This window comes from Apteryx mantelli, chromosome 1, assembly GCF_036417845.1.
Source record: "Apteryx mantelli isolate bAptMan1 chromosome 1, bAptMan1.hap1, whole genome shotgun sequence".
Taxonomy (NCBI): Eukaryota; Metazoa; Chordata; class Aves; order Apterygiformes; family Apterygidae; genus Apteryx; species Apteryx mantelli.
In genome coordinates, this window is record NC_089978.1 from 219,895,563 (window position 1) to 219,922,131 (window position 26,569).

A 26,569-nucleotide genomic window follows, 5' to 3' on the forward strand; every position below is an offset into this window, starting at 1 on the left:
AATGTAATAGTAAGCTAACTGGACATTTATTTACTTTATAAATACCTTTTTAAGGTACGCATTTCTACAGGAGACAGCCAGATCACAGTCAAAACCCTTTAACATCAGAAATAAAATACCTTTTTTAACAGGAAAAAAAAAACCACAAAACTTTACAGAAACAATTTACAGTTCATATAATTTGAAAACAACCATTTGTTTTATGCGCGTGAAATATATACTTAACGCATCTTCCCGTTCATCCTACAAGGAAAGCCTGAAAATAGCTGTTTTAACCTACCTTCCAGCCTACATTATTTTTAGTTCAATAAGGCCATAAAAGGAATGAGACTCATCAGCCAGGGTATTCTCAGATGAATATTCTGTTCCTTCTTATTTTGCTGATGGGCCTAGTCAGATCTATATTTTACTAGAGTACGAAAGTGAAACGCGAAGCACAATACTGTTCCTTAGGGGAATTCGCTTCTTGGCAATCACGCAAGATGTAGTACCAAAAAAGGAAGGTTAAGCCTTCTTGATTTTACAGTATATACCTACATAAAACATCCCTCTTCCTCTTTTCATTCATTACCGTACATCTGTGAACGGCCTAAAACAGAATTTAAATGCAGTCCCATGTGCTTACACACTTTATGAGCGGAAAGTTCAAACTTCTGCAGGCTCTTACGGGCGAGGATTTTCCCTTAATCCCCCCTCTGCTGATATCAGCAAGGATTTCAAAAGACTGTTAGGCATCAAAACGTACGACCATCAAATGCCGTACACGGACCGATTACGGCAGGGTCTGCGGCTGCATCAGGATGGAATAAAAGTACGAGAGGAAGCATCACACATGCTCTTTGCAGACTTATGACTCACAGCTCTGATGATTTAGGTCCAACTAAACCAGAGCTCATTTCAAGTGACTAAAACTCTGGTCTGGATTGATAATCCAATACAATAGACCGTGAGTTAACAAAAACCACACACAATAAACGTAACTGTGCCTTTATTCACAAGTGATTTTAAAGGCCTTCATAGAGCACGTCTTCTATAAATTGTGAAGCGAGAAGGAAATGGTCTTCTGTGCACGTACTACATAAATTCTGTAAATGTGTTTAAAGCCATTTCAAAGGGGTAACCCACTCTAACCCACATTAAGGGGCTTCCTAGATTGCTTTTTTCCCTGAGCCATGCCATTAGTGTCCATTCAAAGTCCACATATTATCCCTTATTTTAATGTTTCGATGGATACTTTACACAGCTGTCAATATCGAAGCACCATAGGACATTTATTTCCTGCCCCACAGGCACTTGCTTTCATACTACGATTTTTCACTGGCGATTTTTCAAAATACCCTCTCGGCCCACTGCCTATCCTTTCAGGCACTCCAACGTGGTACTGATGGGAGGTGAACAGGAATAGGGCCAGTTCCTTGAAGCAGACACCGTCCATTTTCTTGGATTAATCTGTTCAAGGAGAGCACTGGCTCTGTATTGATCCGCTGTGCTTTTTATGCTGTCCTAATGCACTATTTGCACTTTTGGGAAAACACTAAATGAGATTACTGTCTAACATTAGATGGTTATAAACCATACGCTGCAGAATCTCCCATTCAGGAAAGAAGGTTCCAGTGTGCATTATGGCGAACCTACCAAAGAGTCTGCGATTGATTTCTGTTTGGTGATGTATGACAGTACTCTTAGATGGACAGTCAGAAACAGCCGAAGGCAAGAAAACTCCTTAAAAGGGAAATGAAATATCTCCCTAAAGGAGAACTTCTCTAATGTTCCTATAAATAAGGATAATTTTACAGAAGTGTTTCAGGGTCTGGAGAGCTTGACTGAAGAGAAAGCTTATTAAAAAAAAGCTAAACAGTGCAAAACCACTAATTATGTGAACCTCTAGTGTTCCTTTATTAAAAAAAAACTCTAGCTTTTTCAATTTCTTGTAATGCTCAAAGTGTTTAAACAGCTGCCCTATGAAATCACCATCACTATCTTCCAACCACACATCTTGAACTAGATTACTTCTTTCCATAACTTTCTCCCCTCTTGGAAGTGGTCGTTCAAATCATGATTCAGGAAGGCCCAAAGATGCATCAGAAAGTGAGCAGTTCACAAAAAAAAGTAAATTTAAGGTGACCAGAGGACAATATCCTTGTATCCAAGTTAGGACGTTGCGGTCTGGATGGGTAGACAAATAGACAGCTGAAGAACTGGTTAGATGGTTGGGCTCAGAGGGTAGTGATTAGTAGGTCACACTCCATCTGGAAGCTTAGAGTAACACAGGAGTCTATACTGGGACCTGTCCTGTTTCACATCTTTATCAGCGACCTGGAGGCAGAGATGCTGGAGTGCACGTTCATCAAGTTTGCAGACAGCACCAAACTGGGGAGACCCAGTCAAATACACTTGAGGGCAGGGCTGCCATCCAAAGGGACCTAGACAGGTTGGAGGATTGAGCCAACAGGAACCTCATGCAGTTCAGCAAGGGCAAATGCAAAGTCCTGCACCTGGGAAAAGAGCAGCCCTTTGCAACAGTACAGGTTGGGGACTGCCTGGCTGGGGAGCAGCTCTGCTGAAAAGGACCTGGGGACCTTGGTAGACAGCAAGCTGAGCATGAGCCAGCAGTGTGCCCAGGCAGCAAAGAAGGCCAGCAGCATCCTGGGCTGTATGGACAGGAGCACTGCCAGCAGATCGAGGGAAGTGCTTATCATCACCTATTTAGAACTTACTAGACCACATCATGAATCCTGTGTCCAGTTTTGCTCCCCCCACAACACAAAGGCACAGACACATTGAAGCGAGTTCAGCAGAGGGCCACAAAGATGGTCAGGGGCTGAAGCACCTGCCCTGTGAGGAGAGGTAAGGAAGCCGGGCTGCTTCAGCCTGGAGAAGAGATGGCTTTGGGGGGACCGTGCTCTTCACGGCACTGCATGACAGGAGGACAAAAGACAATGCTGTAGACTGAAACCAGAGAGCTTCCAACTGGATATAAGGAGAAACTTTTTCACGATAAGGACAGACAAGCACTGGAACAGGTCGCCCAGAGAGGTTACGCAGTCTCTATCATTGGAGGCTTTCAAGACCCGAAAGGATAAAGCAACCTGGTCTGACCTTAGAGCTGACCCTGCTTTGAGCAGGAGGTTGGACTAGAGACCTCCTGAGATCCCTTCCAATCTGAATTATTCTGTGTTTCTGTATCCTGAGAGGGAGATCTATATTTTTGAATATGTGGCAGAGGAAGTGCCTGACTTTACCACTTGGGAATTTCACAACTATACCTAAGAAAACAACAGAAAAATGGACAGTGTTCCAGTGAACAAGGAATGACAGGACACCCTGACAGATCTCAGTCTCTATTGAATGCGACTCAATTACTTTACAGAATCAACACATGTGAAATTTAAAATGCCTTTCTTCGCAAAAGTCAATATGAACAGCAGTCTGATCTGCACTGTGCACTACATGGCACAACAGTAACGACTTGTTTTTATTAAGTTTACAATTACTTGATCTGCGCTCGCTTTCCCAGCTGCTCCTCAAGCGCCTCACATTCAAGGAAAATATTCCTGTGTACTAGAATAAGCCTCAGAGGAAACCACACACCCACCTTTTCAATCAAGCTGATGCAACAGAATCTCATAAAGGTAATAGGATGAAGACACAAAAGAAAATAAGAGAAAGCTTTAAAAAGAAATATTGCATGCCAAAGCGTGAAGAGAAAAATTTAATGAAAGCAACTTTGTACCCACCTAGCCTCTCTCAAAGAGCACAGCTTATTGTATTCCTGGGGGCTCCAAGAAAGGATCCCCTTCATAGCCTTCAAAAAAAAATGTCTACTAAAGAGGAGATTTGAAATCACCATGGTAAGCTTTACAAGTTTTGTGATAAAACTGACATTCTGACTGACGGAATCCGAATCGCTGATGAGTTTCCAACTGTGCAGGTATCCAGCATAATCCCACCAGATCAGGACTTCAGGCAATTGTCATAAAAATGTAATAAAAGTAATAATAGTAATATAATAGTAAAAATAACCCCAACACATTACAAGAGCTAGTGCCATTAGCCGGCCAGAAGTATCCAAGGACTAATTTTATTCCTCATTAAAATGTTGGGACCTATCAAAGCTTCTATTTCCTCAACGTGCTCATAATGCGCAGGGAAGATAAGGAACAACAAATTGATGCAAACAGATGGTAAAACAAAAGGAAACTGAGGCAATCTTTATTTTCCTGATAGGCAGCCAGCTAAGTATAGCAACAGCCTAATTGCTTTCAAGCGCTTTATGAGCAACCGACAGGATTCTTAGAGGGATTTGTGGGAAGTTAATCAATTATCTTTGTCTGTGTCTACCAGAAGTTCCTCCTAAGATTAAGAAACAATAAAAACAGGTGCTTGTTTGAAAACTGGAGAAGCGAGTGATGAAAGCTAGTGGCACGAGTGGTTCAAAGAGAAAGCAAATAGGGGGTCAGAAATACCTGGGCTGGGAAAACAGCATTTCCCACACTAATTTCAACAAACATTGTCAAGGTAAAGTTTCACTTATCATGGCCAGGGGAAAAGTTGTTGCAGTAACTGGTATCCTGAGTTGTGATGGATTTATCTGAGGAGATGAATAAAAAGGCCGTGTTTCAGATATTTTGCATAAAGAGTCAGCAGGAGCGAAACGTAAGCCTACCGGAGAAGACCTAGAGAGAAGGTCAACTCAAAGATAAAGTGTAAGCAAGAAGACTAAAGCAGAACAGGACAATGGTATTTTCCATCATGACACAGAATAGGTGTGTGTGTCGGGGGGGGGGTATTGCTTTTTTTAAGATTATCTCACCCCAAAAGAGCCACTTCCAACAGAATCACTTCCTAGTGAACTGGCAGGACTTGTTTATAGTATAAAAAACAGTTGAAAAACAAAATACAGGGGACAAGTAAGGGGAAAAACAGACAAAAGGGCATGTGGTTACGAAGGTCCCTACTGCTGCACCATTATTTTTAGTTTTTAAATTAATTTACTCCTTATATTATTTAAAAAAAATTGTCTTCACACATTAAGTAGGTGATGACTTGCAAGCACATTATGAAACATGCAAAGCACAAACCAAATGGTTACGTTCTTTTAAAAGAAGTATTGTGGAAGTATTACCACTATCTGATTTCTAAAAATCCACAACTGATTTTATGAAGTAGTCCATAATGAAACCGTGCCCACACAGAGCCCTCAAAATTACAGTGTGGGAAGTGCTGCCAGCAAAAGACCAAGAACTGTATGGTTGATTCTTGCTTTTATTTACACTTGACTACATAGAGTGACTTTTCCAAAAGGTGTAAAAAGAAGAATATTTCTAACAAAGTCTTCTATGAAACAGTGGAAGAGAACCACATTCTTTTCTGTCCCACTACAATTGAGAACACTAAATGTATGTAGTAATACCAAGTAAGTGACTTCTGCAGAAGTCTGAACACAACTTACTCTGCCTCCTGACACACGAACCTTTTGTACTATGTGCTCAGTTGCAGTGTTGATATCGCCCACATTATTTTTAGACACTTTTGCCTAAAAACCCAGCACTGACAAGAACATAAGCAAATGTTTGTCATTCTCTCATTTATCTCATTTCCCATCCATCCTTCTTAAAAGCAAATAAAAAAATCTGTTTCGAACATTCTGACCTTTGCAGTTTAAGGATGGAGACAAGAAGAAGACAGACACATTCCAGCACATTCACACGCGCTGCTCGAAGACAGACGTTTCATTACGTCTAGAGAGTACTAAGTCAAGTCCAATATGTTGACAAAAACCTGGTTCAACAAAGACAACTGGCAGAAAGTACTACTGAGTTGTTTTTTTTTGCGCCTAAAGAATGTTTCCCCCCAGTAAAACAGCCGGTACGTTGGTAGGGTTACAGCTCATTTTTTAGGATAATCAAAGAGCATCTCTAAGATTTACAGAAAGAATTTACGATCTCAAACCCAGCAAAGCATATAAATACAAGTATAACTTCAAGAAGTGAACAGTTCCTTATTTTCCTTCTTTAAGTTGCACACGTTCTTACAACCTTCGCTGGACTGAGACTTCGGAAAAAAATAGGATGAGGATCAGAAAAGATTTCTTGTTTGTGAAGTCCTAATTGGACTGATGAACTAGTTCCTAAGGTAGGTCTTCAGACTCCTAGGATATTTGATCTTAGATTAACTAGACTAGAACTCTTCACCCTAGAGAGAGACAACTGCAAGTGAACATGAGAAAGATCAGTGAAATCATCAGTGACACAAGGAACAATTATTTATAGAGGCAGCCAACAGAATTACCTAGCAGTAGGTTTAAACCCAAAAAATAATTAAAGCCCTTTCCAAACAACGTATAATGAAAAGCTGGAACTCACTGCTGAGGATATTGTGGGTATCATAAGCACAGTTGGGTTCAAAAGCCAATTACAAAGTACTGTAAAAAAAGTCCATCAAGGGATTATGAACAAAAATACAATGTTTGGCTCAGGAAGGCCCCTCTCCACTTACTGTCTGAAGGTAAAATGGCATCCCTCTATACTTGCCCTGTTTTTACATTTTTCCTTAAGTACCTACGCCTAGCCACTGCCAGACAAGCTAGAGGACCTCTGATCTGACCCACCTCGACCGCCCACACTCTAAAAAGCCTGTAGAGCAACTCAGAGGAATATGAGGCTTCTCTCAGCTTTGGTAGGCAAAATTAGATTGGATACATTTATTTAAATTGATATTCATTGAATTCTATTGTCTCAAATCCCTACTCCTTTATAAAAATTCTCCTCCCTGAAAGAAGAACAAATCCTAAAATACGAAATACACCAACATATTATCATACTTTACATACCGTACCTTACACGCACCTAGTCTCAGAGCTGCAGATGGAACCACATGTTGCAATTATCTAAATGTGGGATGCACATTGTTTCTTAAGCTCCAGGGTTAAAAATTTGTATTGAATACCAGGATATATGCTTTATACACTAAAATAAACAATTATATGAACTACGATGGTACAAATTTTAGAATTCTAACAGGGACATGCATGCCTTTACAGCATCGAAAATATAATGCAGTAAATATAGTCTTTAATCAGAAGAAACTCTAGAAGGAGTGGTTTTATCTACACAAAATATATTGTATCTATGCATTGTACCTATATAGTATATATACTGTAGTAAGAACTTCTTGGTTGGGCACTGGTCAAAACCAGTGCCTGACTTCGGCAAGTTAAGAGAGGAAGAACGATGATCTCAGACATCTGGTATCTGTTCATAGGTAGAACAAAAACAAACTAAACCTAACACAAGAGTCAAATTTGCTCACTCTGGATTGAGCAAAACCCCACACTTGCGTGTGTACATGCTCAGCATATAAACACTTGTATTCTGAGCACCATAATGTACACTCAGATCACAAATTATTTTTAGAGTTTGTATGTGACAGCACTCGAGCTCTGTCTCATTACTCCTCCCAAAAAATTATTTAATGAAGACTGGCAAAACTCCCCGCGCTCAGCTGCTCATGAACAGCCAAGCCGAAGATGATGGTGGCAAGCAACACCAGGTGGTGCCATTTCTTAGTATTACAAGTTTGGGGGGCTCTTTTTTTTTTGGTGCGGCAGCATTAGGCAGTTTTAGGCAGTGTATCATCCAGAAGGAGCTGTGGCAAGCACCTAGGGAATTAATGCTCTCTTTAGACCTGGCTGGAGCTCATAGCAAGGCAGACCTGCTCTTGAGGAACTTTACTTGATGCTTTGGCTGACATTCCTGAGCGAAGAACTAGCTAAGCCCAGTGGTTTGCAATGACTGCTGCTGCAGGACTACTTGGGTATGTTAACAATGTTAAGTGGCATTACATACCATATAAAAATACAATACAGTATCACTAACTTTTTACGGGGGGGGGGGGGGGGGGAAACACCCACATTTTTCAACAGGCTGAAACCTGCTTCTGCATGAAAGTGGCAAAACAACACAAGAGAAGTTTTTCCAATATGATCAGTGGGCCATAAGCAAGCGTATTATTCCTGCCCTTAGGTTAAATTTTTCACAATAACATTACATCACTGAACTAGTGTGAAGCATGTGCGTACACACACAAAGAGAAGAATTCAGAGGGACCAAAGCAAGGACCAAAAATCCAAACGAGCAGCATAAACCAAATTCGTGACAGCATACCATGTTGTAAATTTTTTATTGGCACTTATTTTCATGGAGCTATATAATTCACTTCAGGCTTTGCAAACTCGTGAGTAACGTGGTCAGTTCAAACTCATGGTAATAAAATCTTCACGGCAACATATGCTGCTATTAAAACCAGCTCTCCCTTTATATATGTACTATATAATGCATTCTGAGAAGGAGACGTGGGTTTTGCTTGCATCAAAGGTCAACTACCGCACTCAATGCAAAGCGCCACAAGACACTAACTTGTGGCACATTTTTATCCAATATTACTTGCTAGAGCAAAACATGTTTAACCACTTTTTTTTTTTTTTTTCCAATGGTGAGAGGCCTGAAAGCCTGTTACTGACCACAAAAATAAGAGATACCATGGACCAGAAGTAGTGGACAAGAAAAAACAATCAACAGTTAAAGACGTCAAGCATCGCTGCTCCTGTGGGCGATGATTACTTGAGCAAACTGAACTGCGTGTTGAGTTCTTAAAAAGTTAAAGGATAGTAAAATAAATGGCAATTTTTCATTTGGGCATGAAGTTATTCAATGAAAATGCTTGGATTCACTCTGATAAGCTACAAATCTAGATGCGCTTCCTAAGGTCTTGCGCCGGGCCGAGGCAAGCCAGCCTTTCATAAAATGTAATCATCCGGGCTGCAACAACAATAACGTGTTAGCAAACATACACAAAGAGGAATAATCACCCTGTGAACACATTGCTAATAAGTGGGTACTGGACCTTGCTATAATGTATCTTAGCTTTAATGCGCTCGTACAAAATGCTGTAGAAGTATAAAAAACGTAATGTCCTCAGCTTCCCTTTTAGCATCTTAGGAGGGAAGACACACCGCTCACCACGAACAAACCATGAGCTGAACTTGGAGAGAAGAGGTGTAAAGTCTTATTTCATATTTTTTCACTGCCTACCGGTGGACGTGCTGGCATCACTTGTTCAGACGCTGGGTTATTTGACGGCACTTTGCTCTGATCCAATAAAGCCATTCTGATGCTGTGTGTTTTACATCCTGATCACATATGATTTTTAAGTGGCTATTTTTTGCCAAAGCCTCAGAAAGTTTGGTAGCGAAACGCTTTTCAGCTCAAGTATCTCAAGTTTGACAGACTTTCAATCAACTGCTGACATTTTTTCTCGTTAGGTCATGTCCCTTGATATCAACTGGTTTTCCCTGCAGTTTCACTACTAATTACTGCTAAGCAAAGACCAACTTGCTCCTCTTGTCAAAGCAGCACATCTCATTACAAAAGATGCTACTAGTCTAACGGCAGCAAAATAACATTTCTTGGCATCTACAGATGGAAGCCGGCGTTCTTTGCCATTAGGCTGGGGCTTGGTTTTAACGGCGTCTAAATATAATAGAGTCTAAATATAACCCAGACAGGAGGACAATAACAATCTGAGGGCAAAATATCTCAGTGATGGTGACTGTAACAGAAGCAGTGATTTTTCTCTAAACGTCTTCCCTCTTCCTCCTCGTATCACTTTGAGAACACGCAAGTAGGTAAAATCTAAATGACCTCTTTCATCCCAGGTATCCAGCGAGCCCCAACAAAAAAGGTCGCCTTTGGGTACCGCCTAGAGAAAATGGCAGGATTTTATCACGCTCATCCCACTTAGCGGGAAAGGTGGGTACACTTTCAACCAAACACGGCAGTGGGTGAGAGCATCCCATCAACGGTACAGAGAGCTCAGAGACAATAATGAAGATAATTACAGTTAGTTATTGTTTGGATTACTTACAGCCCTATTTTATAATGCTACTGCCAGCAGAGCTATTTTATGCAATGTCTTTTTCATGCGGCAACCTTTTCATAAATCAAAGCAAAAGCAATACTAGACAGTTTTCTCCTGCAGCCTGTTTGACAATAAAAGTTAACACTGAACCCTGGCTGCTATCAATCTTCATAAATGTGTCCGTGATACGGCAAGCCTGTTCCATACTACACCGAGTCCGTTACTAATGCATGCAGAGGAGCAACCCAGTGGCTTAATGGATTCCCTAAATGGCTTGAAACTGGGACCCATGTGATGTGGTGAAGAAAGTTTTAAAGAAATAACTGGTTTTCCTCATTTTGTTAAATACATGATGGAAAAAAATTACACTTCCCTGTGGGTCTCTCTCTCCTAGCCTGAAAAACTTACATTGCAATACAATATGAATTTTCATACATACAATAGAAACCTCAGGAAAATGCATATCATATTTAAGAAATTACAGTATTAAGAGTAAGTTATTAGTATTTCAGTAGTTCCTTTTAGCAGAGATCTGTGTGACCAAGGGTGTTTATATTCAAGCACAGAACTCAAAGTTAGAAAGAATTAAGTAACTTATTTTCAGTAGTATACACATCCCTATTAAGCAGAATAAGGGGTAAAACCTGACCTATATTAAGACATATTTGCATATTATCTGAAAACACTTAATTTACAATGCATATCCAAAACAAAGGGTTGACGGTGGAGTTTGACACATCTGTACTGCATGGATGCAAAAAGTAACAACAGCTTTATCTGCCTAAACACGAGGTTTAGCACGTACGGAGTACCTTAAGGACTACCCCTCTCCTATACAGTGTCACATTATAGAGCTGGAGAAGGGGAGCAACAAGCCTTCAGGTTTAAAGGAAAGAATCTGAGATAGAACTTTTAATAGATCGGCTTTACAATTGATCAATTCTCTTGAATCACAGAATGGTTGAGGCTGGAAGGGACCTCTGGAGATCATCTAGTCCAACCCCCCTGCTCAAGCAGGGTCACCTAGAGCACGTTGTACAGGATCACGTCCAGGCAGGTTTTGAATATCTCCAGAGAAGGAGAGCCACTGAAACCCAATTTATAGTCTATTCAGAAGAATACACGGCAACACCTCTACCTAAAGGACAGTGGAAGGCAGCCAAAACATTTTGTGAAGAAGAACTGGTGAACTGCATTCATTTGGCACTGAACTTATCCACAAAGAACTTATTTTTAAATTGTATATTGACCAGGACTGCATTGACTGTAGCTTTCTATCGAGAGACCTGTAACAATTATTTTGCCAAAGTACAGTGTCTAAACAAGGGAAAGAAAAAAATACATCTGATAGAAGAAAAGGGACTGCATATCAACAGTCCATGCAAGAGCGAGATTTCACCAACAGCAAAGCGGTGCAGCCAGAGAGGTACTCTATCACATATAGATCTGTAAAGCCTGTCTCGCAAAACCTTTCGATCCTGATCTTCTCCTGCTTCCAGGAATGCATACTACACAGTGCAGCATTTTCTGCGGAATATAATCCATCTTAACACATCCTTGACAGGGAGCCCATCTTTATAAACTTTACAGCCACAGACAGGGCGCTCAACTGGTCTCCTTCAAGATATCCATATTAGTTTTATCTGTTTTGTTCCGTTCCTTTCCCAAGGCTTAAATGTGTGCTTTTAATGTTTCAGGACTCCGCTTGGACTCTATACGGCAGGCAGATAGACAGCGTGAGAGAAGTGCATTTTTATGATTTATGGGTTTTTTTTAAACATCGACAGGTTTTCCAATTTCCATCAAAGATCCTCTATAGAGGCACATGGCTCTTGAACTGACAAAAGACACTAAAGCTTAACTGTTCCATAAACAGTAATATGGAAAAATTCCCCCTACTGAACAGCTTTGCCTCTTTGTATGTCCTTTTAGTGCTAGAAGGTGGAGCTAACATTCCCAGATGCGTACCATCGAACAGGTCCTCACCAGAAAACACAAAATGTTTCAAAATCCCGAAGTAAAATAAAAATATTCAGGAAATGCCCTCTTCAAAACTACCACCAAAGGAGAAATGGCTCCCTTGGAAATGAAGTTTATCTTTAAGAAAATACGGAAACGTGCTCAACAGATGCTGTAAAAACATTAAAAAAGTGGTTATGACATTTCGTGGCCAACATACAGTTTTTCTCCTAAGGAGAACCCATGCTTTAAAGACGTAGCGATAACCACTGAAGGAAGCAAAAAAGACATTCAGACAATAATTTAGCATTTTGTATAGGGAAAACAGAGATTAGCAGGGAAAATAAGCAAAATAAGGCAGAATGTCAGCAAAAAAAAAAATCCTGTAAAGAACATACATTAAACAAAACAATAGCGTTTCGAGGGAAATAAATAAATGTTGAATTTTCTGCTAGGAAGACGGACTATCTTGTTGGACCTGAGTGCTTCTGATTAACACGGCGTTGGATGCAGAGCCCTGTTAGCATCAGGCTTTTGCATTCAAAAGCTCAGGGCTTTGGTCTCCTCGGACGAGGCAGGCGTAACGCTCCCTGCAAAGTCACGCTAGTTGGTCTGAGAGTCGCTACTGAACTACTAACCTACTTGTACAGTTGCATTTAAGATGACGTCCGTCGTTACAGCTTGCTGGAAAATTTAAGCTAAGAAGAATAAGAAATTTTTTCAAGACGCATCTCCTGGGAAATAATTTTAACTAATAACTTTTAAATTTAATATTCACAAAAGGCCACCGCTGCCTAGAATTAAGTTATGTGAATGTCAAGGTTTCTCTGATCAAAGGAGAATGACGTTTAAAGTATATAAGTTTAGAGGAGGAAAAAAAAAGTAGTAATGTTTATGGGAGCAGGACTTATGCTGCTCCCCTGTTCAAAGCTATATAAAAATATACATTCTGGTCAGCTCCTAGGGAATGGAATTGTTGGGAAAAAAAAAAAGTTATATTCAGAGAAGAAACAGGACAACACTATACATATATATAATGTGTATTTGTATTACTGACATTTTCATACTCAATCTAAGTCCAGCGTGCTTTCTGATGACCAGTAGCAGATGCTTTGTAACAGAAATTTTAGAAAGCTCCACAATTGGCAAATAGTTACCTCCATACCCGCATTAAAACCCATTTTGATTCCTCCAAAGCCACATTTCTAACTTAAAGCTCCACAGTACAAGGGTTAACATTGTCCCCATAATTCTGAAATTATGACAGCTCCAGACAGACTTATCTATAGGATCAGCTATTCTCTTTTTCAGTCTTGTTAAATTAAACCTCTTTGTCTCTCCTAGCAGTACGTTCCCAGTACGGGCATTGAGTGAGCAGAGCAGTCACCGCCCCTGCTAAATCATCAACCTATCTCTAACCAAAACTCCTGCCCCTCAACAGAAAAACAAACGTGCAACCTGTGGTTCCACCATCCAACCAAACATTCTGTGAGAGAGATACATTTTTACTTGTTTTGATGCCGTTTTCATTGATATCCCTTCTTCCCGTTTTATGAGAAAAGGAGTTTCTTTTCTGGCTTCTTTAAATCATTTACTGTTACAAGCATTTGTTTAATTTTCCTTTCTAGGTGATGGATCCCAAAGCACACAATGCTGCAACTGATGCTGACAGCATCAGCAAAGAAAGCCAATATATCACCACTTGATGCTAGTTAACATGGAAAAAAAAAGTTCAGGGATCGGTCTAACCACTTACCTGTAAATGAAATCCAAACTAATCAGGTCACTAATAAATATTATATAATGCAGTAGAAAGAATAGCCTACAAAGTTTGTGGGAAAGTGGCAACCACTGACCCCCTTAATTCTAGTCTCGGACTTGGCACATATTGCCCCTCTGACCTCAGTCGAGATCCTTAACCTTAAGGGATACCTCAGTGCACCTAGGTCACAGGCTCTTCCATTATTTTTATTACAGTAGCACCTAGATGAACTAAAGATGAATTTACATTACATACAGAATCTGCTAATCATTCTAATTCACAAAAAGGCATAAATCCCACGCAGACTTACAAAGGCTTCTCCATGATCCAACATCCGCATAATACACCTGTTGCCAGCAGCCAGCTGCACAGTTTTGTTCCATTCGACAAAAAATTATGTTAACCAAGCGTGCCCTGGCCCGAGTTATTTATTTATTTGAGCCCCCAAGCAGCACCAAGTGACAGCAAAGGGATGAAAGAGGAAACCTGACACCCACAGCACGAATCTCCCTACCCATCTCCCAGACGTCAGGAGCTCCAGCAAGCCCTTCTCCAGATGTTAACTGCTGCAGCCTGGCTCTGTACATTGCCAATATAAATATCTGCAACGCACCGAGACACAAACACGTGAGGACCAGCATGAAACGAATGGAAGCTGCTTTCAGCACCAGCAGCATTTGTGCTGTTCTGACGTTTTGGACTTTTAAAAAATGCAAATTAAACAGCAGTGGAATTCCCAGTCTACGCGAGTGCCGGAAGACACAGCGACGCTTGCCGAACGCTCTAGGCCCGACTGAGAGATTGAGCTGAAGCCTCGACAATTAGCTAACGTCCAGATCTGCATGGCATTCTCAACGCTTTGAAATTCAGCTTAATCGGGAATGTCCTAAGCAAATAGAAAGATAAAATACATTATTGGAAGATAAACTGCAATTAAAAGTGCGGCTCTGCTCAGGGAAGCAGCTACTAAAACGTATCTGTTCTCTGCATGCCTAATGTCTTGTCAGCTCCCGAAAAGGGAAAAAAAATTCATATGCATATACACATACATATTTTTAATTCCATTCAGCCTTTCAATATACCTGCCAGCCGCTAGAGAAACTTTACAATTTTCAAGCCCTGGTAATAATTTATACTATCAGTGATTAAAAAGAAAAGTTGTACCTCTGAACTAATGCCATTTGACCTAGACGCCAACAAGCCGGCTTAACACTGTTTTTACAAACCTTAGCTTCCGGGTATGACAGTACTTTGCAACAAAGCGTATGATTTGATACTATTTCCCAAATTGTTTCAGGTTTTGGCTTTACAGCCATGACCACTTAGGCGGAGTCTAAGCAGAATGCCTGCAGTCTGTTTTTCCCATGCTTTAGGCCAACACTGCTGGGGGGGGGGGGGTTAATTACACTAGCAACACTGGTTAATTACAAGCAGCAGCAAATGAGCTGTAATGGAGGTGTTATGAATGCAAATCGGCGACGCCCGACGCAGCACCCGCGGCATCTGTGCGCGCAGCTCGCAAAGCAATAAGACGGTGCCCGTGTACCGGCATCCTGCTTTGATCACTTCATCTCGTTGGCGAGCTCCGCTGGGAAAACAGAGGTCAGCGGCACCGACCTCCCTTCCCGCGGCTTGCACACGCGCGAGTATTGGTGACCGACCGAGGCTGGATCTCTCCCCCCCCCCCACCCCGCCACCACCCGGCACGATTTCGGAACGGCTGGTTGCAGAGTCGGGGGCCTTAACTGAACAGATAGCGCAAGCTCCTGCAGTGCGGAGCGTCATGTTCGAACGCGTCGAGGTAAACGGCATTTCATCCGTCACCCCGTAACCTGAAGAAGGTGTACGCTCCTTAAAAAAACCCACCGCATCCACCCTGCAAAACACGCTCCCTTCCGGGGAGGCGGGCTTGCCGCGCCGTGCTCCGAAGCGGGAGCTGCGAGATTTGCAGGCTTTGATTCTGCAGATGGCTTGGACTCGAGGCAAAAAGAAGAAAAAAAAGAAAGAAAGAAAAAAAAGGTATTTGTAAATCTGAGCAAGACCAGATTACAAAATTCAGAACAAATTAAAAGAAGAGACCGCGGGTTTTAACCTTCCGCGGTTTAATACCGTAATTGGGAAATCGTTTACTCGTGTTCGCACAAAATCCCGACGAAGGCTGCTTAACGTAGGAAAGGAAGAGGCTTCAGTCCTCGAAAGGGAGCGGGCAGCCAGATGCACCGCCGCAGCGCGGTACGCGCCAGCCCCACCGCCAGCCGTCGCCTCTCGGCGCTTACGAGCGGCTCCCGAAACCGCAGCCAGCAGCAAGAGCTGCCCTTAACGAGCGCATCCATCAATTTGCGGGGGACGTGGTTGATTACCAGCGCACAAAAATACAGGACGTGCCAATTTAACCGCTGGCCGCTGATGCATGAAGGAAGAGTTTCACGCGCTGGCTTTCGTAAGGTAGCCTCTGAAATTACTTAACCTGTCCGCGTAAGCAAATATAGAAAACCTGGGGTGTGCTGAAACGTGAGCGTGTGCCTCCATGCTGACACATGCGCGGAGGAAGAGACGCCAACTAGGAACACTGGGGGGGGAAAAAAAAATTAGAAAAAGAAATTAGATAAATGGGCACGTTTGCCCACGTCTGCCATAAAGGTTATCCTAATATAGCGACCTTCTAGAAAATCTTTTGTTATTTTAAGTACTAATTCGTCGCAGAGAAAAAGTTCCTCGTCGTGACTGAGTTTTATTAAAATTAATCTTCCCGTTGCTTTCTCCATCCCACACTGCAAAGTATCTAACTATGCGAAAAACTGGCGATAGCCTGAGGGCAGCTTTAATTAACGTACCCAGGATTTCTAAAAAAGGAAACAAGGGGGGGAAAAACGGATTGTGACAAACATGGAAAGAACTGGCTTGGCTCTCTTAATTACTGTGTTATCCAAATTTTGAGTCGTGGATAAATAAGGTAATGCAACTCTCAAAAACACACTGAACATTGAAAACTGTCCCCTGGCCAAATAGATGCTCACATTTAACGTTCACAGTTTACGGTTCAAATATCTCAATGGAAATGCACGTTCCCGTGCAACCAGACTCGTAATTTGGGCATAACGGGAAAACACACAGATACTATTCTAGAACGGCTGGCTCCTGCTTCATTCAGAATAAATCTGCAGCCAGCTAAAAAGTGCGCAATTAATATTTCATATAGCTCTGTTGAGTACATTCCTAATGGACTATATTGATCAAAGGAAGAAAGTTAAATATCTACGTTGCTGTAGGGAAAACTAAAGTTGTCACTTATGAAGCGGTCATCATTTCATAGGTAAATGCATTGAATAAAGTGTTTTTTTTGTTGTTTTTTTTTAAGAATTTTGACAATCTGAACCTCTATATATGTTCACAGGTTAGAGAAAAACTGGAACAGGTTGAGGGTAGCTGCTGCCCACCGCTGAAGTCCCTCTATCCAAGTTGCTGAAGCAATAGGCAACGTTATCCAAAAAAGCAGAAACATTATAACCCCTGTTTCCTCGCTCCAAATCAAAGGTGTGCACGGACGAAAAGGCTTTCACCAGCTGAGGAAATGGGGTGTCCGTCCAGGAAGCAAAATCACACATGCAACGAAGCGGGAGAAAGCCGAGCACGTTGTCTGAACGCGCTCTGCTACGGAAGCCCTGGGATACGTCCAGTGCAAAGGTGAGCAAAGGAAGCTAATTCGGTTTTATTTCTTTGCTTCCAAAAGGCCTGCGATTTTGTACAACCAAGACAAATAACACAGACGGGAAAGATTTCTAGCCTCTCCGACACTTGTTCCTCCTACCTGAAGCAGCTCTCCATGTTCTGACTCCTGTTTTAAGCCTACGAGGGGCCACAGCATCACATACACGTTGCAAAACGCCGTTCACGCTTAGCTCATCAAGCGTCACGCCGTTAGACAGGAGACAACGGCGCCGCTTAAATGGATTTAAGCAACCCTCGCTCCTATGCCACCCTGTCCGCGGTGTCGGCACAACTGTCCGGGCAGCGACACAGCGAGATGGCCTTGGGGACCTTACCTGGCCAAACGTCACGTAGCGCGTGTGCACGCACACACACATGAAACGGGGACGAAGAGTAGGAAGAAAGACAGAGAAAACCGTTCAATTAAATCCGCCACTTTTTTTTTTTCTTGCTTCCTCTTGTTTTTTCTATGTGAAAAGGGGACACAGCTGTACTGCGAGGGCTGTGCAAGGATCGGTTACCTTATATAAAACGATTGAATAAGGAGCTATTTGCATACAGACGCAAACGATTAAAAAGCCGCATTTGGCATTCTGTTGTTGGAGCTTTTTTCATACAGCAAGAAAAAAAAAAAGGAATTTAAGAACAATACCTTCGGCAGAACGGCGACGACTGCTTCATGACAAAGCGCTACGACGCATGCTACACGCACGGGAGGAAAGATTAATTCACGATGTTTCTATTTAGAGCCCATTGTCCGCAGCTGAGCAAAATTTCACCGGACGGAAAAGGAGTGCGGCTGGAAGGCGGCAAGCAGCCTCTGTCCAAGTATTTCTAAATAGCTTTCTGTTTTCTGTTACTGGAAAAATATGGCATAGGGTTTAACAAATAATTCATAACCTGTACTTTCAGATTTAGTTCCTAAAATTCATACTAATTAAGGCAACAGAAAGAACAACTAGAAAATAGAAAGCTTTCTAACTGTAGGATCCGCACAAGCAAAAACAGCACAAACTATCTACCTAGGTCTCTAACATGGATTTCTATGCTACAGTAGTGAGTATCACATATCAGAGAGCAAAGAGTCCCTGAAAAGTTAGCAAACGAGCCCAGCATCACGAGGGTAACAAGAGCGCTCTGCTTTGGGTCCAGCGGTGTCATTAAAAAACTCGTTTCCTCGCTGCACTGCATTTTTTTCCAGTGTCCACAGAACAGGCATCGCTTTTTCAGCTACACTTTCCAGTTCAAAAAAATATTAGTTAAAATACAACTTAAGGGCATACTCTTAATGTTGCCATGTATTTACAGACGGCCATAAAACAGAGCTAAACTGTGCTTTAAACTTTATTTTCAATAACATTAATAACCCAAACTTCATGATACAGATGTCACCAATGAAAGGAATGCATGATATTTTGTTATATACTGTGATTTACCCTATCCTGAATCAAAATACCTAACCGATCTGATTTTCGAGGTTGTAATAGGCTGTTGCCTGGCTATCGTAGAGGTCTTACCTCCGTCAGCGATCAAACTATCAAAGCAACGGAGATTATCTAGGATCGTGTGAGCCATAAAAATGTTTTTAATTCTCAAACGCGTGAAGCAGCCAGAACAAACCCCAAACCTTACTACGTTTAATCAAACTAAGCCCTACAATTTCTCCGAGGTGTTACTCCGAACGGCAGGGTTCAGGATCATAAGCCTCACGGCAAGAGACGGAAGCCATCAAAATCTGCAATTCAAAACGAACCACCAAGCTTTCAGACGTCGCGATGCAAAAAACCCCTCCACGATTAAAACGGTTCGCCTCGGATAATTTCATCCGGGAGCCTGGCTGTTAGCATCCGCCAACGCATTAGCACAGAGGCAAAGACCACTGTGCTGTGAAGCACAAGATCCAGAATTTGGCTTCTTCGAAGACACGGGAGTTTAGAAGCGTTGAAGGGACACACCGAGACCGAGGGAAAAACAACTTACCCCGGCTCTGTGCAAACACCGCCTGGACAGTACGAACCAAAATGAATAGCTGATCCCCAAAGAGGACCTGGATTTCATAACTTGTCAGCCTGTACAGTCCGGCCTGCTGGGGAATAGGTTTTTTGCCAAAAAAAAGCCCAGCAGCAATAAGCAACTCCATGTTGTTTAACAGAGAGCGCTGGAGCAGGAGAGGAATGGCTAAATATTTTCAAAAAGCACTAGTGAATAGCTATGAAGTCTGTCATCTGCTGCAAGGAATCAAAAAAACCCCACAGCAGATTAAGTAAAAACATTTATTTTGAGCAGGATTTGCCCTATATACTACTTGCTCTATTCCTAATGAATAATCAAGATGTTACTTGGCTCTAAACACCATGGGGGAATAAAATGTCACCACTGCAGCTGCCAAATTTCCCACTACCAGTCCTTCAAATTAAGGGGGGGAAAAATATATATATATATATATATATACACAAATGTAAAATGTGATTAGTAAAAGCCCAAATCTTTGCCCAAAGCCCAGCTCTTCCTGTAACATTGCATTCTTTTCTTCTTGTGTAAACTTCTCATTATAACAGAGACATCTTCATAATATAATAATTCTGCTTATAATGTAACTGCGGGTAACATAACTCCTACATTAGGAAAGGCAGCATGCTCTAGTAATGTTGTTTTAATGTAATTTGTGTACTGCAGGAACTGACTGAACCTGGTCATTTAGAATTTGATCAATGTGAATTAGTGTCCTAAAGAGATGAACCATCTGATAATTTAGAATTTGATCAATGAGAATCAGGACCTCGCGGAGATAAAACATTTATCATGAACATTTGGAATATCAGCCTAATTCATGCGGCACCGAAGAAGGCAGTAAGCAGGCATCAATAAGGACGGCAGACAAAATACAGAAGACCTGTCAATTCTCTGGTGCAAGTCTACACGGGGTATTTGGGTTTTCCCTTTTAATGGGATGAATTATCCCTAAAGACCGGTGAAGGCACAGCTGATGTAATTTCAGGGACTAAATGGAGGAAGGAAAGGAAAATCCAGGAAATATCTAATCATTATCCACTCCTCTTCACTCTTGAAGCAGATTTAGCTTAAAAAGTTGCAGAAGCGCAAGCTATCTGAACAAAACTTAGTAAAATTTTAGACATGTTTAAAATTAATCGAGACTGTTTCCTCCCAATACCACAATTAGATCTATTAATCTTTCACTTAGAACTTGAAATCACACTGACATGCAGCACGTTGGTTTATGCATTAACAAAATTATAAATTTAGCAGTTCAACCTTATTTAATTCTTCTTTTACAGCCAATTAAACAAGCTCTTTAAACACCATTGCTTGAAACTCCGTACTCAATCCTCACGTGCAATTAAACTGAATGTGAGAAGTGCCTGGTGACACCAAAAGAGCATCATCTTTAGGTTTCACTAAATCATTCATAATTTATCCATCAAGCCACATACAAAACGCAGTGATAAAATAACATCTGCTAAGTTTAAACTGTCAATAAAAAAGACATACCATTTAAAAGGATTTTATATAAGGAAAAATGTAAAATAATACAGTAGTATTGATGTTTCATGCACTCTATTTTTAACAGTCATCAAACCTACCTCAATTTATGTGCATACTTTTCAGATATCTTTTTCTGATCATAATGTTTTCTTTTTAAAGCAATGGACCAAAACTGGATCCACTAATCAAACCTCTCCAAATAATTTTGGGGAAAATCTGCCTTGACAAAGGAAGCACAGCAATTTCAGTAATGGCATTACAGTGCAGACTAGTCAAATAGGTCATTTCTATGTATACCTTTAGTCTCTAGAAAATTAAGAGAAGACCAATCTAATCAAGCATTAGGATTCTCTGATTCCCTCTCCAAATCCCTCTTTATTAAACATTCTTTCTGGTTTATGCAGACTGAAATGTCCTCCAAAATGGGATTCTTAAAATTCTTAGATATTGCATGATACAACCAACTGGTCCCTGCTACATCTATCAGCTCTGTGCAAAAAGAAATCCAAAAGCATTAGATTTATTTTGGAAACTGCTTATACATTAGGGGAAGAAAAACAGGCTTCCCACCTCTCTCCACAATAACCACCTAAGCTTCTTCAAATCACAGTAACAGCTTGTTTTGAAGTAACAAAAGTCAGATTAGGCAATAATTGGATCTCAAAACCTCAAAATACCCATATGCAACAAAAGAAGGAGAAATACTCCCTTGGTGGGAATCTTAGCAGAGCTGAAAAAAATATTACTGTGAGAGACAACATAGCAGGCTTCTCGTCCATACCAGACCTCCAAAATCACCCTTAAATCAGACTGAGAGTCAATGGCCATTCTGTTCCTCTTGAGGGACAGAAGATTTCAGTCCTCAATGACACAAACTTTGCATCATTAATCAGTACAAAGATTTTATACAAATACCAATGAATAGCTAACAACTTGTGATATTAAAAGATAAAATGACTTTATCTTACAGTGTAGAACTTCATAGTTTTATATCATAGTCGACAACTTAAAAAGGCCTTTTAACCTCCTGCCTATCAAAAAGTCAAAAGAAAAACCCTCCACAAACCTAAGAATGACCACAGAGTAATTCATTTTATACAGCATTTTTTGGTTACTGGCGAACCTGAAAGGTTGTAAAAAGTTCTTTTTGTGTCCTTACTAAAATGATAAATGGAACCTCCTGCCTAATGGATGCACTGGCAGAAAGGGAAGAGTCCAAGGCTAAGGGTCAGAGTCACTCTGATCCATCAATTACTATATCTTCATTTAACCGTCCTCAGGACTAATAAAAATTATTTAATTTGACCTTCTCTGTTAGGGGCAAAGTTAAGTCGCTAATTTAAATCCTTTCATCTCATGGATGAATACTACTGTAATGCAAAGTTGTACTACATTTTTGCTCTTCCCTTAGTGAAAGTATTCTAAAAACATATTCCTTAAGCATATTTCATGCATCTTATCAAACATAAATTAATTAGTATATTACTAACTGTACATCCAATTTCTACGCAGCTTAATGTTACTATGCATTGGCTTCCAAATTCTTCCAAATTCTCTCATTTCAATAACCAGCATTTTTTCCAGCACAGACCAATATGATGGCAGAAAGGGGAATCATTATGCATTTTAATGTGGATAAGAATCTGGCTACTTCCCAGCCTCAAAAACAATGATAAAAAAAGACTTACTTGAACCGAGCTGCCACTTCATCGGCGGCTTTCTGGTATTGCTCTGTGGTAACTTTGTAGAACTGTGCACTCTGGAAAGTTGAAAAAAAATCAAAAACTTAATACAGATTTTATATAATATCAATTACACGCATGCTAATACTTATCAAGTAACATCAATCTGAATATTTTATAAACTTAAGATGTTCCCCCCAAAAAAGCAAATTCTACAGACAACAAAGTTGCACAGGCATTTTTGATAAATGCATCATCCTTTTTCAGGACAGTTATGCAAAAGACACGGCTCTTGGAGAGACAGGTTAAGATTCAAGTATTTAGCATTAAGTAGTATTAGGACATTTGAAGCTTCTCCTTTGGAGGGGGAAAAAAAAAATCAAAATACTGAATCTTTGCTTTTTTGCATGCGCATATTTGCGTTGCTTGCACATAGATCCCCGCATCGCTTGCAGGCGATATTCATGTCAAACTTCAAAGTTGCGCAATGAATTAACTACGGTTCAACTTTCTCTTCTGCTCTTTGCCTTGATAACGCATCTCGCAGGGTGTTATTTTAATATGCCAAGCTTCCGGGTTGCTTCAGTCGGTTGCTAATTTTAGTTTTTAAAACAAGTCAGCTTCCAAACATATTTCTCTCTCCCCATAACCAGGGAAAGCCTTTCCCTCAGTATCTCCAAGTCATTAATTTCCAAAATGCAGGCCAGACAAGACTGAGTCATCAAGCAATAAAACTTCTCAATACTTAAAAATGTCACAGCTTCTCAGTGGGACATACAATATTCTAAGACAAATGACTATAATGTCCTGACACTTTATGTCTACATAATATATGTTTGGTATTTTTAAAGAGGTTTTTATAGCCCTAACACAGTTGGACTTAAGATATAATAACCAAGGCACCTGGCTTCACAGTTGGAGGAATAAAAAAGTTAGAGCAGTTCAAAAGTTTTCAAAAACCAATTTTTCTCTGACACTTGGGGCATACAGAAAACACAACACTGTAGAGATGTATAAAGGTTTTTTTGGCACTAGCTAGAACTCTATCTTAGTTTTGCAACTCGAGTCATCTGGCATCCCAAGAAATCATGTTAACACAGTAATAAAAACGTTACAATTACACACCCCACACTTGCACAGAAGAAATTTAAAAACTAATGTTAACAATCTACTTATTAATACTATGGTTTAAGGTTATCCATGTCATGACATCATTCTGCATCTTCAAAATACTTAACATACTTGGATGGCACGATGCAGTCCACGGAAACTGTCTTTTTAAGTTTATTTTGGGTAAAGTAAGCACAGTTTCATTTTATTTTTTTTCAAGGCATTGATGTATGAAAACGGAATCTACCTAAAACACTGCTGCAAAAATATTAGCCTGCAACTGGAAAGACCACCCTTACAAAAGCCAAAGATGACACAGTCTCCTTCATCAGTGGGCTAGTAGATACCTCCTGAGCCACATTTATCTGTGGCAAATTATGTTATGAGAAATCCAGCTAAGACAACCCACCAAGGCAAAAAACACTCAATGAAAACTTCAGAAGAGGCAGCTTTAACTAGAAAGGTAAAAACATTTTTTCCTTCTCATTTGAGGAGCTCATCTTCCAAAGTTCGTTCTTGTGAATCATGAACTTGAAAGGTACAGAAATCACTGGAAAGAACAGCAATGGAGAACAAGAGTAAAACTGCATTTCAAGTCTAATATTTTACCCCAAATTAAAACAAATTGCGTAACATATACTGCAGTCAAAGGGCACGTACAGATCACAAAGAACATGGTGGTCTACTGCACTCTTGCCTCTGAGATTCAGACCTAATAATTCATTTGTACTGGAACCAAGGTTTCCACGCAGGTGACTTGAGGTCATTTATTTTTTCATAAATCATTGTTGGCCAGTAAGAAAATGAAAATGAAATCCTCCTCACACCAGTGACCTCTTTGCATTTAGCTGCCCAGTGACAGTCACATCCAGGTTTCTTGGACATAGATGAAATCAATAGGTATGTGATTAGACAGCAGCCTGACTACGGGGCGAGTGTGGACAGGTCACCATTTGAGATGATGAATAGCTCTCCATCATACTCCAGTCCCCTATGATGCTAACATTTACTATAATCTTATTTGGGCTGCGATTTATCTTTCTTTAGCCTGATCAATAAAGATGAACACAACAGTTGTAAGGATCGATTGCAATTTTTTATCATTTTCAAGCACGAAGGAGCATTTTTGACACAAAAACAATATTCCGAGTATACCTGTTCTACTTTTTAATTGCGGTTCAAGTGATCAGCTGAGGTCCTATATATGCCAAGAGGTTTTAATCCTATAGTAGACTCAAGCTATCACAAAACTGTTTGTCATCTCAGCTAAAGTGCACTGTTTCTTGTATCAAACCGTCCTTTGAAAGTTGCTCAGGTTCTCTTTCATATATATATACACACACATAGAGAGATGTATGTGTATATATCTATAATCCAAAGATGAAACAGCTTTTGAGAAGTCCTCACTCATCCTCAGGACAAAGCAGCAACGGTCGTTTCTCTAAATACAGAAAAAAAGCGTGCTATAAGTTAGCACCAGGTGGAATTACTGCACTGTCCTTTAACAAACACCTAATACCTTTATAAATAATTGGGGAGCAAGTTCTCTACTGTTAACGTAAATGATTTCCTCAGTCAACAAATAGATACATGCAACTATTGTACATCTAGTCTGTATATTCATGCAGTGTTCAACTCAAAGCGGAAGAAAAAAGCCATGGTCCAATTCTCAGACTAGCAGAGGCCCCCATTTCTTAAGAGTTTCTCAGGGCTATCCCGCCCAGCAGCGGCAGACTATCAGAGAGTAGCTCTGGATCAGGTGCTCAGCCAGCAAGCCCTGTGGATCTTAATGGGTTCCAGCAGATATTCCAAAAGCAGCTGCTTTCTTCCCAAAGTGGGGAGAGGGAAGGAGACCAAAATGCTGTCCCACCTACCATTTTACATTAAGCACTGTAGACATGTGCATACAAGCCTCAACTGTATGTATTATTTTCCAAAAAAAAACCCTCCAAACCCCCAAATCCCTAGGATTCTTTTATCTAAGTGCGCCACTGAAAAGGTCGAGAATTCTACTTTGGGAATTATATTTTGGGACCTGTTCTGGAGTTCTTACATAACGTAGGGCATGTTGCTTAACCTTAATATCAAAATCAAGTGGTCCCTCAATAAAAGGAGGAGCAGACACTCCTGCTGTCTAGAAACATCTGTGCTTAGGGAGCAAATCTTGGCCATTAGTTTAGACTAGACACTTTCACTTTTAAGCAGCTGAAGTTTAGTCACCAAGACCCAAATAAATAATTTCACATGTGACTGTAATCCAATTGACCTGAACGGGACCTGCACGTATAAAGTTACTTACATAAGTGTTTATGGCTCAAAGACTAAGCAGATAACACATAGGCTGCAAACCAAATCAAAATGAGTAGTAGTGTTTGCTATGTCTTTTATTTAGTACGTTTCTTTGAAAAGATAGATCAGAATTTGTTGCTCTTATGGAGGAAGAGCCTTTTTAAGAGCTACCTTCATAGAAGAGAACAGAGAGAAGCGCAGGCTGGCACTGTGGAAGAGAAGCTAAAGAAAAGAGGACTCGGATTTTAATTTCAAATCTATCCAATTTTCCCTGATAAATATGCCGAGTAGTAGCAAGTATAAATAACAGTATAAATCAACAGAGAAATATATGATCTGGTCACGGGGAAAAAATAAAAAATAAAATATATAAAATCATCACGTCAGCCTCTGAAACAATCGTCCCTCAATAAAAGGAGGAGCAGACACTCCTCAAAGAACATATTGTAGAAGAACAGGAGAACTGTTTTTGCTAGATAGCTGTGATTTTAAAGGTCTGTATTAGAAAATAAATTTCTACAGAATCTTACAAGGTCAGCTGTTTTGTCTGCATGCGGAATCTCAAGCAGAAGTGCATGTTTTTACTCTCCGCTGAAAATCTTCAGATTTGCAGCCAGATACAGTTCTCAAAGATCTG

The 26,569-nt window shown here is 40.5% G+C and overlaps 1 protein-coding gene across 3 annotated transcripts in view; it reads right to left on the reverse strand.

The window, feature by feature from the left end:
• CHCHD3 (coiled-coil-helix-coiled-coil-helix domain containing 3) overlaps positions 1 to 26,569 on the reverse strand; it is a 152,539-nt gene that overhangs the window by 7,267 nt on the left and 118,703 nt on the right. For 2 of the 3 annotated variants that reach the window (XM_067317544.1, XM_067317543.1), the window contains exon 6: positions 22,540 to 22,610. In XM_067317544.1, the coding sequence (XP_067173645.1) occupies positions 22,540 to 22,610 (71 nt within the window). Of the gene's footprint in view, positions 1 to 20; positions 97 to 22,539; positions 22,611 to 26,569 lie in introns of those variants that run through there. The other variant, XM_067317545.1, reaches the window with a different exon arrangement.